Here is a 17,995-nt window from a genome sequence, read left to right as displayed (position 1 = left end):
GGCACCTGGGAGTGTCTCAGGATGTTGGCGTCATGGGAGCTGCCCCGGTACCTTGCACAGACTTGCAGAATCTGCATCCTACGGTCACTCACTATCTGCACATTCATGGAGTGGAATCCCTTCCTGTTGACAAAGTCATCGGGCTCACCCGCTGGCGCCTTGATGGCCACATGTGTGCAGTCAATTGCACCCTGGATGTGGGGGAACCCAGCAATCATGGCAAAACCTCTGGCTCGCTTTGCCTGGCTGGCCTCGTCTGTGTGGTAGTGAATGAAAGTCAATGCACACCTGAACAGAGCGTCTGTCACCAGCTTGACACAACTGTGGACAGCAGATCGGGACACTCCACAAATATCACCCACCGACCCCTGGAATGAGCCGGCAGCATGGAAGTTGAGGGCAGCCGTGACCTTCAGCGACACTGGCATGGGGTGCCCACCCACACAGTCGGAGCTGATCTCAGGGCCGATCCTCTGACAGATGGGGGTCACGCTCTCCCTTGACAGTCGGAGCCTCCTTCGGCATTGCACCTCAGACATATTGAGGTAGCTGCATCGCTGCCTGTAAATGCTGGCAGCAGGATAGTGGTGCCTTCTGTGACCCCTTCCACCTTGGACTTCCTGTTGGCCCTGCGTACTTTGTGCCTGAGCCTGTCCTCCCACTGGTCGCTCCCCTGGAGGCTGAACAGGGACTCCTGGCCTCCTACCCCTTCTGGCCCTCTCATCCTCCTCAGAGGAGGTGCCTCCAGCAGAGACTACAATCCCCATTCCCAGGGTAAAGGAAGACTGACTGATACCTGGAAGGCCCCAAGTGTTATGACTCCTCCAGAGTCCTGAACTGAAGCCTGTTATTTCTGTCAAAGCAGCTCTGAAGCGAAATGAAGTTGTCCTGTTCACACAAGCAAGCAGCAGTAGGTTATAATCTATAGTACTAACAACTCGCATTAGCGAGCCCACTCACCCCTCTTATCCTGCCCATGGATGAGGATTTTGAAAATGTGGCCTACCCGCCTGCCCGTTGCGCCCGTGCGACGCCCTGAAAATCGCACGGGCTGCGTAAAGTCAATTGATGCCTCAAGAGTCTTAACTGGCCTGTTAATTAATGGCGGGCGCACCTCCGTCCTCAGAGCGCGCCTGCCTACCGAAATATCGCAATGGTGTGCGGTGACGTCGGGACGCACGCCCGACGTCATCGCGCGTCATTTTATGTTCCGGCGTGTCCGGCCCGTGTCCACATGCCCAATGTAAAATTCTGGCCCAAGAGCTGGAACCTTGCACTTGTTAGACGGAGAATATGTGATGTTCGCTGATGTTATATGGCAGTTATTCCCATGAGTGAGCCTCGAGTTATTTAATATACTGCAGTATCAGCCAGCTTTAACATATTGTACTTTTAACATTCAAAGCATATCTTCAATTAATTTAAATTAATATTCTAGCAACTGCCGACTCCTGAGAGAGTCAGCTGAATCAGTTTTCAATGGGAGAAGGATTTTTATTTGCGCAACTATCCCTTCACGGAAGTGTTTGAAATAGTAAATAGGGAAATGTTAAAAATTGACATGTGGTGTCAGTTCTCACTCATCCAACTTAGTTAGTCGACTCAATTTCCCTAACGGAGAGGGCATTCTTCATGAATAAGGAGAGAAAGCATATTTCATTATGTCAGATGAGTGAGTAGAAAACCTGTTGTTTATTTCTGGTAGAAGTCACTGCTAGATGTACTTTTTAATATGTGCACTTCACACTTACAACTCTCAGACTTTCTGTTACTTCCTGACTATCAAAGACTTCACACCACCCATGGAAAGAGGGAATTACAGTTTATCATTGTCCCACTGATCATTAAAAAGAGATTGGAATTTCATAGGAGAGTTTCTGTTGGGGTTTAATTCCCTCCTTAATCTGCAGCATTCTCCCTGAAGACTCCACTATAACAACCTGATTGCTACTGGGCAAAGTCTACACCCTGGTTCAGTGTAGAGTGGAGATAAGTGTCAGAAGCAGCCCCTAACGTGCCTTAGAGTGGGGTACCAATCTTATGAAGCTACAATATAGGGCTACCAGCTTGCTATTTACATAAAACAGGAAACTAGAGTCAGAGCTAAGATGTCCCACAACCAATAGACAAAAGCAAAGACCTGCAGCTATATTGCATCCGGTTAATTTTGGTAGTTGACAAGCAGGCAGTTTAAGGGAAGAGGGAGGTCTATGAATAACCCCATCCTCGACCTTGGAGGAGTCATGTGAACACAAGGTATGGCTGAAATTTTGAAGCACCTTTAGCCTAAAGCAGCAAGAAGACAATCCCCTTCAGCTTACTCCTGAGGTGCTCACCATTATAGATGTCACTGCTCATGTGATATTATCACATCATGTGATATTAAGAAGTGACTGAGTAAAATGAGCACAAAGAGACTAATTAATCCACCTGGAAAGCAAAATTGGTAAAGTGTAAACCAGTAGCCAATCTGAACTGGTCAGCTTTCTGTCTGGGAGGGGGGGTTTGGCTGAAATAACCCTGAAGGCAATGGGGCACAAGGACTGATGCTTGTGGTTGTCAGAGCCCCAGGACTTTGTTCAGGTACTCCTCAAGGCAACATTCTCAACCCAATCATCATCAGCTACTTCATCAGTGACCTGTCCTCCATAAAATCAATGGTTTGCCTCTTTGTTGACAATTCTACAATATTTAATTCCATTCACAGCTCCCAAATAATGAAGCAGTCCATGTCAGCCTACAGTAGGAATTGGACAATGTTCAGGCCTGAGTTGATAAGTTGCATTTAACATTTATGGCACATAACTGCTTGGCAATAACTATTTCCAATAGGAGAAAACACAACCATCTCTTGCTGAACTTCACTGGTATTATCATTAGTGTTCTCCAACCTTCAACATCTTTAGGGTTATCAATCATGTGAAGCTTAACTGGAGCTATGCTATCTGGCGCAGTGACTATGGGAGTAGGACAGAGGTGGGGTACATTGCAACAGATAGCTCAAATCCTGAGTCTTCAAACCCTTTCCATCACGCACAAAACAAGACAATGCAATACTCATCATTCACCTGGCCACAAGCAGCCAGAAACTCAACATCTTCCAGGACAGGTTGCTTGGTCAGTTGGACTCAATATCCACCTCCTCCATCATCAATGCACTTTGGCTGTAACCTGTACTATCTACAAAATCCAGGCCAATATCCAAGTTTTTAAAATGGAGACATAAAATCAAATGAGCCCCTTTATGGAATGTTGTGACTTCACAGTGTATTATAAATAGTGATTAAGCAACTTTATTTTATTGACAGCAAGTTAATTTACAAAGTAATGGCTGTAATCAAATCTCATCTCGATTCAACTAACTACAGAACTCTCCTCCATTTTCAGTGGCAGAGAGGTTGTCTGACAGTAGTTAAGGCTTATAACACCATAAAAATTTACTTAACACTAGAATAGAGAAGCCCTATCTTTGTCTGGCAAGTTGAGTGTGTACTTCTCACATAGGTACAGCAACTTCACACCATTCAATTGGGAGCCTCTTGACTTGATACTGTTATTGTACAGTTTCTGGAAAAAAGGGCAATCTCTGACAACAACTCCCTGATTTCCACATTTAACTGAGCATGTGAGGTCAGCAGAATTTGACGTCCAATTGACACTTTAATAATAATTGAGTGCTGAGAGCGTCAACATTATTTTTTTTTACCACAATACTGATCAAGACTCACAGAATGAGCAACACACAATCCATTCAATTAGATCAAATTTTAATTAAGTGCACATCCCTTGAACTATTATTTGAAACATGAAAAATTCACTGGAGTTGGTTGCCCAATGTTTTGTAAATTGAATACAGGTCGCAAGCTAGGAAGTACAGTAACAATTAAAGTACTTCGAAAAATAAATGGATCTACTGCAGTTCAGTGGGTGAGTGCACTGATATTGTTCTACATGGACCAGAAAAATCCAGTCCCGGCAGTAACAGGAGAAATATAATTTATTTAAATGCCCTCGGGCTATTGTGGAAGGGGGGAAAGAAGAGGAGAGGGAAAATTTAAAAAAACAATTTGCTAAGTATCTTGTTCTTGATGGCTATCCAATGATCTCTGTTGCAAAACATATAGTTGACTGATGTTTGGATCAAGTTCAGGAATGCTGCTCCACAGTTAAACAGCCAGTCAATATTAGCAGTTTATATTCCCTCATAAAGTACACTCAGTCAAACAAGGGGTTGCAAATGCGAATTGCTCTCAGTGCTCAACAAGAGTGATGAACTACAGAGCAAGGGGGAAGAAAATTTGGGGAGAATGGTATTCTATTGTCCATTTGCACTCATCAATTTGAGTTCCCTTCAGCTACTGGATTGCCTGTTTATAGAGAGTCACTATGCCTCATTGTGCATTATCTGTTTATAGGCTAACAAATCTATTAAGTGTAACAAAAACTTGCTTGCTTTAAGCACCTTTAACATAAGGACATTTTTCCTAGACACTAAAAAGCTATAATAATATTACACACAAAGTCCAAGGAGAAGGGATGAGGAGACATGACCAAAAACTTGGTCAAAGCGATGAACATTAAGGGGGATCTCGAAGTAGGAGAAGCAGATATTCAAGATTCTGAAGGAGATTGACAGGATAGGCACTGAGACTTTTTCTGCTGACTGGGGAGTCTAGAACATGGGGGCACGGTCTCAGGATAAGGGGTTGATCATTTAGGACTGAGATGAGCAGTAATTTCTTCACTCAAAAGGTTGTGAATGTTTGGAACTCTCTAACCCAGAGGGTTATGGATGCTGAATTGTTGAATATATTTAAGGCTGAGATAGACAGGTTTTTGGTCTCACAGGAAATCAAGGGATATAGGGAAAGGGTGGGAAAGTGGAGTTGAAGCCAAAGATCTGCCATGATGTGATTGAACAGCGAAACAGGCTTGATGGGCTTTATGGTCTACTCCTCCCTCTATTTCTTACGTTTTTAGGTAGAAAAGCAAAGGGGCAAAGGGAAGGAATTCTAGAGGGTCAGGCCTTGGCAGCTGAAAGTGTGGACACCAGTGGCGGGGCAATGGGATGGGGTGAATGAGGTCAAAGTCGAAGGAACATAGAGTACAGGGGGAAAGGTGGTTATAGGCTTGAAGGAGGTTGCAGAAAGGGCAAGACCTTAGAAATATTTAAACAGATGAATGAAAATTTTAAACCTGAGATTTTGTGGGAATTGGAGCCGATCTGGGTCAGCATGAATAGGTGTTATGAGTGAGCATGATTTGTGGTATAGACTAAAGACAGCTGGGTTTTGAATGAGCTGAATTTTATAGAGGTCGGAGATCAATGGGAGAGTATGAGCGCAATCAAATCTGGAAGCGATGCCTTTGATTCCTCTTTCAGGTGTAACTACATCCAGGGTAAATAAGTAATCTGCACTTTCTCAAAACCTTGTATTTGATAGATCCAATAACAGTTCCATTTTTATGTCAGAATCATTTTACTATCTCATTTGCTATGGGTCATCAATTCTCCTGCTAAGATACTCCAAAAAATTGAAGCAGGTTTCACACAATGGACTTTTATTGTTATGCCAATGAACCACAGCTCTTATCATTAACCAGTAAAAGAATATCATATATCAGTTAATATTTTGAAGTACTTCAAAACTTGTAGTTATGAACCAGTGCATAAGTGTTACTGTGACTGTATTAGATAATGCTTTATTTATGGAATGGTACAATTAAGTCTCCTTTATGTAGATCAGGCTGTTCATAGTTTAGGATTACATAACTCCAGCTCAAAATCTAGCCAATCCTGCCATGCATATATATATATATATATATATATCTTAAGATCTGCTACATTTATTATATAAATACATCACTGTAGCAGTAATGACCTGTGACTCTGCACACTGTACAAGAGCAGTTAAAGACAAAAATTAAAAATTCATGTTTATAATGAAAGTGGCTGATTCTGCTGAATGAAAAATAACTGTTAATTGTATTTTGATGTATGCATGCTGTGCATATCATTTATATAATTTACATTATTACTGAGCATTGCAGGAATCGCAACTAAATATACCCCTGGGCAAAACAGGCATAACACACTTTCATGTGTTATATTGACCAAACACTATAAAGAAATCACCTGCTACAATGAGCTATTGTTCTAAAGGTTAATGTGACATTGTGCAGATGCAAGTCACTAAGCACACTAAAGGAATGTATTAATAGCTGAGATAATCATGATATTTTATTAAAGAATGCCTTTTTCAGTGCCATCATGTGCTAATGCTTTTCACCATAAAATAACCCTACCTTCTGTTGGCGAAGTTTTCAAACGTCTACAGAATCCATTCATATCACCATAGGTATCTTGTATCTTTTGTACTGCCTCTGATCCACGTAGCTCCATAAAAGAGCGAAGTTCATTGAGAGAACACCCAAATTCACCTGCATGGTTAGACTCGCCTCTTTGGTTCTTTGGATAGAAATCCACCGCACTGTTCGTCATGTCTCCCATCGTTTCCACAGTATTGTTTACAGCTTTATAAAGATATTGGTGGCGGGTATAATATCAGTGCAGACTGAAATTAAGTTTCAGATCAATCAGGATGATCAAAATATCCACTATTTTATTTTATTTTTGCACTGCAGATTGCTAATGTAGACTTGCTGCACTTCAGTCTCATCAAGGATAGGAACCAAGAGCCAGTTAATAGTCAAACGGATTGAAGCAGGCAAGGCTGAAGACCAGCACCACTCCATATAGAGTTTCCCATCGTGGTCGTCTCAAGTTTTCGGATTCTACATGATCAGTTGGTTGAACAAACCTTTAGGAAGAGGGAAAGCAGAAAAAAAAATCATTAGCTTGCATTCTTCACCACAGATATCAAGGGCTCAATAGCCCTGCCCCTGCAAAATTAGATAGTAACAGCTCAATCCTGTAAAGGGCTAAATGTGCTCCAGTAAAATACAGTTCGTTGCTTGAGCAGCCTTGACTGGTTATGACACTGATGACTGTCACAGGCACAGAGCTTTCCTGCAGCGGCATTCTTTACTTTGATCAGTACTGAGTGCACCAGCCAAATTAGATGGCTCATGAATATTAAACAGTAAGCCTTTATGCCAGGATCTCAGATGTGTCTCCAGTATGTGCCGTTTGTTCAAGTGGTATTGTAAATCTTTATCGAAGGAGAAAGGGTAAAAGACAGACTTTCCAGAACAAAAAAAATAAATGAATATTATTACCTATCCCTCAATGTGTTATAGAGATGATTTCTCATGGAAAGAAATAAATGTAAATTTGATTTTTCACCAAATAACTACCTATCTTGGGTGCATGAAATTTTCAAAGCCTGACAATATTCTCACCTCTGTTCCCTGCTGCTCTTTGGCGTTCAACCCTCTTCTCATTCCATTGACTATTACACAGTGCAAGATGGCAGGGGTTGCTTTCTTTAATTATGCATGCTGCCCTGATGGCTGAAACTGTCAAAGGCTATTCTTGGAAAGAAGTTCTCCTTGAGGATATGAATTTGAACCCAAGAGTCAGGCTGCAGGATCTGCACCAATGAATTAAAATGAATTAATGCTTCTTGTTGCTCTCAGAAACGCCAAACTAGTCATGCCAGATGAATGGCTTTCTATACTCATGAAGGGACAATTTTACTCTAAGAATTTATTTTCCGATTGAAATTCACACATGCACACACAATTACAATTGACATCAATTATTTGGGGAATATAACTAATGAGGATATTATTTCATCAGGCGTATTTTCTCCAGCTCTAATTGATTCCAAATGCATTAGTATCAGTACTGATAAGTTTTACTTAATGGAGCAATTCAGTAAGCTTGTTAATTTAATTTCCATCAGGGTGACTCAGTAAACACCCTCTAATTGAAATATAACATGGTGCTTACAAAGAGTCGTCAAGGAAAGGGTTGAATGCAGCCCAGACTCAATGCTTGGTGTAAGTAGTCTTGCAGATATACAACTATTGAAGAAGTATAACACTTTACGGTAACATTTTTTTTTAGCAGTTGCATCAGCTAATGCACACTGCTGTGGATAAGGTATCACCGTATCCTATAGAAAAATATGCCATTGTACAATAATTTAGAGATGATGAATGAGTTACATTATACACTTTTTAAGTCATCAGTGTTTGAGAAGGTCGTCTAAAGGAAGTAGGAACAGCCGGGTGCCCAGCTTCACACTCATAGCAGGAGCAGCAGATGGTACCACAGGGATCAGATTTTCCTCACACTTTAACTGTAAGTTTCATCCTTTGAAAAGCAATATCCACATTCTAATCACCAATTTGGCATCAACTACTAAACATTCTGTCAGCTCCAGGTGAGGTCATTTAGTAAAGGCCTTTGCAAGCTGCTCCACAGCCCTCCCACAGGTCTCCAGCGTCATAAAATTCTTTAGTATATGGCAAGGGGTTACATAAAAAGTCCATTCACCCAACCCTCTTATTTTGATTAGAATGCTTTGTTTCAATTTTTGAAAAGTGTTCTTGTCCCACCAGCAATCTTGAGAAGAGAGGTGTTGTGAAGTATAGCCTAGCACATTGGCATTAGTGACAGTTTGTAGCGTTAGTTGAAAGACACCTGACCCAGATGGTGAGACTCCTTTATAAGAGACATACAAATATATTGATATAGATTGCACACAATTACTTTCTTCATCGATTTTTCTGGGACTCAGTCTACTATTTTCTGTACTTATTTTGTGCCCTTCTTTCTATATTCTCTGCCTGTCTGAGTTAATTATTTGGCCTGACTTTGATCTGTGCTTCAGATTCTATTTTTGCTTGTGTGCAATGTCCTCCCTGTTTTGTTTACATCTCAACTCATATCTCTCATCCACTTTCTGTATCCCTTAAAATCCACTTTCATACACTTTATAGAAAATATCTATCAAGTTGAACAAGATTGCCTGAAAAGAGCAACTACTCATAATTTTTATTTTGGTTTCAGCTGTATGGAACACAAATGAATATTTTAACCAGGCAGCAATTGTGCTAAAGCAGTTCGACCAGTTGTTATTGGAGACAGAGGTCTTGTCACAGTTCACCCAGGCTGCTGTTTGTTCTTCTCTAGCATATTATAGGTGGTAGTGAGCTAACCTTTCTACTGTCTCTTCAATTTATAATCGACATAGCAAAACTTACTGACAATATCAAATTATGAAGCATAGCAAACTGAGAATGCATACAGGAGGCTGCAGAAGGACACAGATTAGCTATGGGAATGAGAAAATATGCAGCAAATGTAGTTCACTGCAGATAAATCTGTAATAGTCTGTCTTGGGAAAAATAACAAACTAGAAATATATTTCGTGCAGTAAAAGTCTCAATGAAGTGAAGGAGCTGAGAGATCTAGGAATTCAGGTGCACAGATTGCTAAAAGTAAGAGCCTTAAAATGACGAATGGGATTTCTGAAATCTGATAAATCAAATTTTTTAAAATCCTTGCCCTGTAACCGATCTTGCACATCCATTGGATCTTCATTCCAATAGAAACCCTTCCATCAGTGCATCCTGTGATAGCCTGCCCTTTGATTAGTTTCTGGGCTTCACTTGCCTTCCACACCTGCCTCTGAAGTTAGAACAGTTTGTCAATGCTTCATGCCAACTTCACCCTTTGTTAAATTTATCTCCCCACGAGAGCCCTGGCTTTACTCTGGACTCCTTACTATCTAAACGTCTATTCCACGTTTGCCACTAGGATATATGTAACCTTATAATTACTAAATAACCATGCCTATACAACTTGTGTTTTCCCTGTGTCAATATGTGCACGTTTTAGATGCCTCTCTGAACCTGGCACTATCACTTCTATATCCACTTTTTTCTGGCTTTTTCTTTTACTTCTTTTTTTATTACCCCTCCTAGGTCCCCTATCTCCTGATATTATGCCCCTATTGTTTCTTCTTTCTCAGGTGCTGTTCCCTCCCAAATCCCCACCCCAACCCTACCACACTCTTTGACCTTCCTACTTTCCTGCCGCTGTCCAAGGCTTGACTCCCTCTCAAATAAGCCTACTCTCCCACAGATAAAACAAAACATGACACCGACCCACTTAAGGGGATTGTGGGTCAGGAAAGCTTGGTCAGTGAGGTAGGTTTGATGAAAGTAGGTCATAAATGAGGAAAGCAAAGTACAGAGGAAGAGAGGTTTAGGGAGGAAATTTCAGAGCTTAGGACCAAGGCAACTGAAGGTGTGGCCACCAATGGTAGAGTGAATAAAATCAGGGATGCTTACAAGGCCAGGATGAGATGAGTTGTGGGGCTGGAGGAGATTACAAAGATAGAGGGGGGCAAGGTCATGGAGGGATTCGAAAACAAGTACACAATTTTAAAACCAAGACGTTGCCTGACTCGGAGCCAAGGTAGGTCAGCGAGCGCAGGGGTGAGAGGTAAATGGGACTTAGTGCGAGTTATGACACAGGAGGAAGAGTTTTGGATGACTTGATGGATGGTAGAATGTGGGAGACTAGCCAGGAGTGCTTCGGAGTAAGTCTAGCAGTAAAAAGGCATGAATAAAGGTTTCAGCAGCAGATGAGCTGAGACAGGGACAGGATGAAGTCGGCCGATATTATGGAGATGGAAAAAGGCAGCCTTTGTGATGGCGGGAATGTGTGGTCGGAAGCTCATCTCAGGGTCAAATATAACAGCAAGGTTGCAAACAGGTTGGTTTAGTCTCAGACTGTTGCCAGGGAGGGGAATGGAGTCAGTAGCTAGAGTTTGGAGCAGACCAAAAACAATTACTTCAGTCTTCCCATCATTTAATTGAAGAAAATTTCTGCTCATCCAATACTGGATGTTAGATAAGCAGTCCAATAATTTAGCAACGGTAGAAGAGTTAAGGGAGGTGGTGATGAGGTAGAGCTGGGTGTCATTAGCATATATGTGAAAACTAACCCTGTGCTTTCAGATAATGTGGGTCAAGGGCCAGCATGTAGATCACAAATAGCAGGGAGTCAAGGTAGATCTTATCCCGCTTATTCCACCAGACTAATGCAGCAGCTGTGTGACTCTTATCACTAAGTCACACTTTGTTCTGTCCCTCTACACCCCTGGCACTTTCTCATCCTTTGAGCAACTTACCTTGCACCACCCTCCTTGCCTCTCATTTAAAATCCTCAATCTCTACTGCCCATAAAAATAGTCCCACTGAGATATCTTCACTGCTTTCTTCCCTCGACCTCAGCACCAAGCAACTTTCCTTGCTCAGTGATTTCAAACTCTCTCAATTTATTGTGCGCCCCCTTCTCGAAGTTCACTGCCCTCCAATCCTCCCTTAATCTCTCCCTTTGTATTACTCCCCAATACAAATTCACAGCCACCCTCCTGACCTTGCCATCTCACATGGCCCTGCTGCTCCCATTGTGCCAAACACAGATAGGCCATCTCTGATCACCTCCATGTGTCGCAGCATAAAACCCCCTTCCCCCTCCAAAACCCACACCCTTCTGCATCAGATCTGGCTGGACCATCAGATCTGGCTGGACCACAAAGTGGTATCAGGTCCTGTTCTCTTCGGTTAAAACTGCTCACTATTCCAGGATCATCCTAGAATACAAAGATAATGACCAGCTTCATTTTTCTCCTGTCTTCTTAAAGTTCTCTCCCCTATCTCCTCCACCCTCATCTCCAACTTTAAGTGTGAGGAGCTCATGGATTGCTTTTGTCACCAAGATTGAGACCATCTGATTGGCTGCTTCTGCCAATTCCCTCTCTGCCCTTAGCCCAATGAGCCAAACTTCCTCTAAGGTTCCCCTTGCCCCAGCCCTGAACTTGCATTTTTTTCCTAGTTTTCCTCCTGTTTCTTCTCACGTCCTCTCTAAGTTCACCTTGTCCTTGAGACTCACTTCCTGCTCCCTCGACACCGTTCCCACTAAATTGCTCACAACTCAAATTCCCTTCTTGGCTTCCATGTTAACTGATATTGTTAACAGTTCTCTCTCTTCAGGTACTATGTACTTCTTTTTCAAATCTGCCATCATCAGTCCATTCCTCAAAAAAAGGACCCTAGCCAGCATTGGGAAACCTGCCTTGCACCTATTCAATTGTGCATCTTAAAATCAGGAATCGTCTCCAGGCTAGGTAAGTAACCTGGATGGTTTTAAATGCCCAGTCACCCAGTTTTTAACCGGAGCGTAAGGTTACATACAGGAAAATACTGATTTGTTCACAATTTGAGCACTGTGTGCAATTTTGGACAACCAATCAATAGAGCCATGGAGAATGAGCAACACAGATTCAGAAGAATAAAAGTAGGAATGAAAGGGTATAGTTATGTTAACTTGAAAATTAGGGCTCCATTCACTGAAGTGGTTAAGAAAAAATCTAACCTCAATGTTCAAAATCTTGAAAATATTTGAAAGGGTAAAGAATGGAAGATTACTAGAATTGGTCAATGGAATGATAACAAGCAGGTAATTTAGGATCGGTGTGAGAAGCATAAAGGGCCAGATTACAAGATGTTTTTTCACGGGTATGGTTATGAGAATACAGAATGAATTACCACAAGTGGCAATGGAAATCGAGTTAATCATGACATTTAGAGAAAGTTAGAAAGAAAAAGGCAGAGAAATTAGATGAGAATAGGAAAAGGTAGCCCTAAGGATGAACTCATGTCACGACATACTGTATGGAATGAAAGGTCACTTTCCGTCACAATATTTCTAAGGTCCCATAATATCCACAGTTGAATCTATAAGATCTTTAGGAGAAGGCAAGGTATTCTAACCACATTGTTTAAAAGTACCACATTGTTTAAAAGTGAATGCCTTACCCTGGACCAATCAGAAATGATATTACAAGAACAAAGAACATTATTCAACTGCTACAACAAGTTGCCTAGACCTGTACTCCCTAAAACATCCATCTTCTGCCAAGTACTATTGATCTACCAGAAGCAATGTTGGATAAAGTCATTTGTGGGAGTTGAACCTTTCAAAAGCAGTATTTATTAAGTAATTCCCATCATTTATAATGTTGCCTTTCACTCACTCTATCCCAGGTCAAATAAATGCGCAGCTAAAGCCTCAATAGTTTTGTGAGAGAGCAGCTAAAGCATCAGAGGAGAGCAGCTCAAAGAAGGATTGATATTGTAAATTCATATATACACGAGGGTTCATCTGCATCTGATGCCATTACTCAGAGCAGCCTGAACATGACGCCATGGTGAACATTATTGCAAAATCAGTCAGTTGTTAACCAGAATAAATATCAACTGCTGCACAAAATAATAAAAATGCTAATGTAAAATCTAAGTGAGAGAAAATTGGAAGAGACAAAGGTATTAAAATGAGGTTATTTCTGTACATTTGTCTATGATTTCCAACTTTCAAAACATTTTGGGTGCTCATTCCAAGTTAGCATGATGAAAACCTGGTCATACTAGAACCTCAAGACAGATTTCCAGTGAAATTAATCCAATACAATGTCAATGCAAAAACAGAGGGACACCTTAACTCTCCCTGCCAAATGGAAACAATGGGAGGTGGAAGAGGTTAAAATGGAGTGATACGTTTACCCATTGGCCTCCTTGCCTGATTCTGCTGACTACAGTTTCACTGGTGACAAGGACACCCACCCAAAGCCAAGCGGGGTCCTTCCTTAAATATGCAGATAGCTATCTGATTATATCGTTGGAATCCAACTCCATTTTAACCTTGGCCCACAAGGGGTAGCTACTCAGCTAGCATGAGGATGATCCACAGAAGAAGATACCCCTCCAGCTAAGATTATTTGTTGAAAAAGGGGGTTGGATCACGTGGAACAAAAGGAAAGGTCAGGGATAGGTTTAAAGGCATGAGAGAAATAACAAAAATGTCATGGAACAAAAGGCAAAGGGAATGGTAATGGTTGTAGTAAAGAAACAAAGCATTGGTCCAGAGTAAGTGTTAATGGCAAAATAAAATAAAACTCTGTCTGAAAGCGAAACATGAAAACAAGATACAGACTGGCACTTGGCAAAAATAAATACTTAAAAATGGAGGACAGAGTCCAAGGTCTGAAGTTGTTGAACTTAATGTTGAGTCCAGGAAGCTTTAAAGCACCTAATCTGTGCCTAATGAAGTGATGTTCCTCCAGCTTGTGCTGGGCTTCACTGGGATATTGCTGCAGGCCGAGGACAGAAGTAGGATTGTGACAGCAAGGCGGTGAATTAAAATGGCAAGCAACCGGAAGGTCGAGGTTATGATTGCGGACTGAGTGGAGGTGTTCTGCAAAGTGGTCACCCAGTCTGCATTTGTTCTCCCCAATGTAGAGGAGACCGCATTATGAGCAGCGAGTACAGAATACTAAACTGAAAGAAGTACAAGTTAAGCGCTGCTTCACCTGGAAGAAGAGTGTTTGGGTCCTTGGACAATGAGGAGAGAGGAGGTAAAATGGCAGGTGTTACACCTCCAATGATTGCATGGGTAGGGGAGATGGTCTTGAGGGGTGATAAAGGTGTGGACCAGGGTGTTGTGGAGGGAATGGTCCCTTCGGAATGCTAACAGGGGAGGGAGGGGACGATGTGTTTGGAGGTGACATCCTGCTGGAGGCGGAGGAAATGGTGGAGGATGATCCTTTGAATGTGGAGGCTGGTGGGGTGGATAGTGAAGACCTATCCCTGACCTTCCCTTTTGATCCACCTGACCCTCTCCACCTTTTTCAAACAGCATAAAATCCATCAATTTTCCACTTGTCTTCAGTTCTGAAGAAGAGTCATATTGGGCTCGAAACATTAACTTTTTTTTTATTCTTTCAATAAATGTGAACAAAATGCTGGCAGAGCTAGCAATTGTTGCCCATCCCTAATTGCCCTTGAACTGAACATTTCACAGATGCTGCCAAACCTGTTGAAATTTTCCAGCAATTTGTTTTCATTTCAGATTTCCAGCATCCACAGTATTTGGCTTTAAGTTTATTTGTTTCCTTTGTGAAACCAGGAGTAGTCCTCCAAGCCTCACAATGTTCCTCACCTTCCACTCTACCAGCCTCCCAATTCAACAGATCATCGTCCATCATTTCTGCCACCTCCAAAGTGATATCACTACCAAAACTATTCCCCTCCCCTTTTCAGTCTTCTGAGGGACCATTTCTTCCGTGACACCAGTGCCCACTCCTCCATCGACCCCAACACCTCCTCCACTTCCCATGGCACCTTTGCATGCAAGGGTAGGAGATGCAACACCTGCCTGTTTAGCTCCTCTCATCTCACGATCCAAGGCCCTGAACTCTCCTTCCAGGTGAAACAGATTTGCTTGTACTTCTTTCAGCTTAGTATATTGCATTCAATACTCACCATGCAGTCTCCTCTACTTTGAGGATGCCACAGAGTCTGGGTGACACTTGGGGGAACATCTCAAAAATTTGAACAACTGGTTAAGCAAGCTATTTCACGCTGCTACTATGCAGTAGCTATTTGAGTGATATTTTCCATTAACAGGATGCTGCCATTAGTCCAAAAAGACATTCTGCCAACCACACAATTGAGCAACGTTGTGTATGTATTTAAGTGCCAATGTGATGCCAGGTTCATAGGCCATATGTCCCATTGATTGGCTGATCGAATCATACAGCATGTTCCCTCAGTTGCTCGTAACAGAGTTCAGACAATACTCAACCAGCCCGCGCTTGCGAATCCTAAACCAAAACGTCTACTGTTAGATGTGATTCAGTGATTGGGCAGCACTTGCTGATTAGCTATACTAACAACCAATTTAAGTGGCTCATGTACACTTGCTAGAAGCAGTATACATTTGTATGCAGGGACAGGTCATCTGCAAACAAAAGCAACATGTTCAGGTCTTGCACTTTTATGAATTAGCCAAGAGCTTGGGGAGCTGAAGTTCCCCGTTGCTGTCTACATTGGTTTCGGCCAATCAGAGTCATCTTGACAACCCATCAGCGCCTTTTCTCCTGTAGTATAAATTGTTGTGATTGTTTGAAATTTGGCATTCTGCATTTGTTCTGATGAGTACAAGACGAAGAGCTTTGGCAACATGTCTCTCACAAGAACATACGAATTAGGAGCAGGAGTAGGCTAATCAGCTCCTCGAGCCTACTCTGCCATTCAATAAAATCATGGCTGCTCTGATTGTGGCCTTAATGTCACTTTCCTGCCTATTCCCGATAGCCTTTGAGTCCCTCGTCAGTCAAGAATCTATCCAGCTCAGCTTTAAAAATATTCAGTGACCCTGCCTCTACTGCTGTCTGGGGAACAGAGTTCCACAGACTCACTACCATCAAGAAAGAAAAGTTCTCTCCATCTCCATCTTAAATGGGAGACCCTTTATTTTTAAGCTGTGTCCTCTAGTTCTGGCCTCGCCCACAAGGGGAAACATTCACTCAGCATCCACCCTGTCAAGTCCCCTCAGGATCTGAAATGTTTCAATAAGATCACCTGTCATTCTTCTAAACTCCAATGGAATGTGGTTGAAACGCCCGCTGAAATGGCCTAGCAAGCCACTCAGTTCAAGGGCAATTAGGGGATGGGCAATAAATGCCAGCCTAGCCAGAGAAGCCCATATCCCTGGAATGAATGAAAAAAAGGATACAGGCCCAGCCTGTCCAACTTTTCCTCATAAGATAGCCCCCTCATCCCAGGAATCAGTTGAGTGAACCTTCTCTGAACTGCTTCTAATGCAATTATGTCCTTTCTTAAATAAGGAGACCAAAACTGTGCACTGTACTCTAGATGTGGTCTCACCAACGCCCTGTACAGCTGTAGCAATATTTTTAAATTCCATTCCCCTTGCAATATACAACATTCCTTTTGCCTTTCTAATCACTTGATGTACCCGCGTACTAAGTCTTTTGTGATTCATGTACCAGGACACCCAGATCCCTCTGTACCTCAGACTTCTGCAATCTCCCTCCATTTAGTTAATATGCTGCATTTATATTATTCCTGCCAAAGTGGATAAGTTCACATTTTCCCACATTATGCTCCACCTGCCAAACTTTTTGCCCACTCACTTTACTATCTATATCCCATCATAGATTCCTATGTCCTCTTCACAACTTACCTTCCTACCTATCTTTGTGTCCATAGTAAAGTTAGCAACTATACATTTGATCTCTTCAACCAAATTAAAGTGTTGTGGGAGCTGCAATATAAAAAACATCTGGAATTAAAAGTCTAATGATGATCATGAAACCATTGTCAATTGTTGTAAAAACCCATCTGGTTCACTAATGTCCTTTAGGGAAGGAAATCTGCCATCCTTACCTGGTCTGGCCTACTTGTGACTACAGACCCACAGCAATGTGGTTGACTCTTAAATGCCCTCTGAAATGGCTTAGCAAGCCACTGAGTTGTATCAAACCACTACAAAGTCTCAAAAAAGGAATGAGACAGAATGGACCAGCTGGCATCGACCTTGGCAGCGGAAACGACAACAGCAAACTCAGCCCTGTCAACCCTGCAAAGTCCTCCTTACTATCATCTGGGGGCTAGTGCCAAAATTGGGAGAGCTGTCTCACAGACTAGTCAAGCAACAGCCTGACATAGTCATTATTACGGAACCATATCTTACAGATAATGTCCCAGACACCACCCTCACCATCCCTTGGTATGTCCTGCACCATTGGCAGGCAGACCCAGCAGAGGTGGCGGCACAGTGGTATACATTTGGATGGAGTTGCCCTGGGAGTCCTCAACATCGACTCTGGGCCCCATGAAGTCTCATGGCATCAGGTCAAACATGGGCAAGGAAACCTCCTGATTACCACATACCGGCCCTTCCTCAGCTGATGAATCAATGCTCCTCCATGTTGAACACCACATGGAGGAAGCACTGAGGGTGGCAAGGGTGCAGAATGTACTCTGGTTGGGGGACTTCAATGTCCATCATCAAGACTGGCTCGGTAGCACCACTACTGACCAAGCTGGCCGAGTCCTAAAGGACATAGCTGCTAGACTGGGGCAGATGGTGAGGGAACCAACAAGAGGGCAAAACCTACTTGACCTCATCCCCACCAACCTGTCTGCC

General features: G+C 42.4%; 1 protein-coding gene across 13 annotated transcripts in view; it reads right to left on the bottom strand.

The window, feature by feature from the left end:
• atp2b2 (ATPase plasma membrane Ca2+ transporting 2) overlaps positions 1-6,647 on the bottom strand; it is a 404,278-nt gene extending 397,631 nt beyond the window's left edge. For all 13 annotated transcript variants that reach the window (XM_078543393.1, XM_078543387.1, XM_078543389.1 and 10 more), the window contains exon 1: positions 6,307-6,647. In XM_078543393.1, coding sequence (XP_078399519.1) covers positions 6,307-6,511 — 205 coding nt within the window. In that variant the 5' untranslated portion in view covers positions 6,512-6,647. The remainder of the gene's footprint in view (positions 1-6,306) is intronic.
• Between the last annotated feature and the right edge of the window lie 11,348 nt (positions 6,648-17,995).

The sequence above is a fragment of the Cetorhinus maximus genome, chromosome 6 (assembly GCF_964194155.1).
Source record: "Cetorhinus maximus chromosome 6, sCetMax3.hap1.1, whole genome shotgun sequence".
In the NCBI taxonomy this organism is placed as follows: Eukaryota; Metazoa; Chordata; class Chondrichthyes; order Lamniformes; family Cetorhinidae; genus Cetorhinus; species Cetorhinus maximus.
The sequence above is the reverse complement of the archived record's forward strand: the minus strand, read 5'-3'. Positions and strand labels throughout refer to the sequence as shown.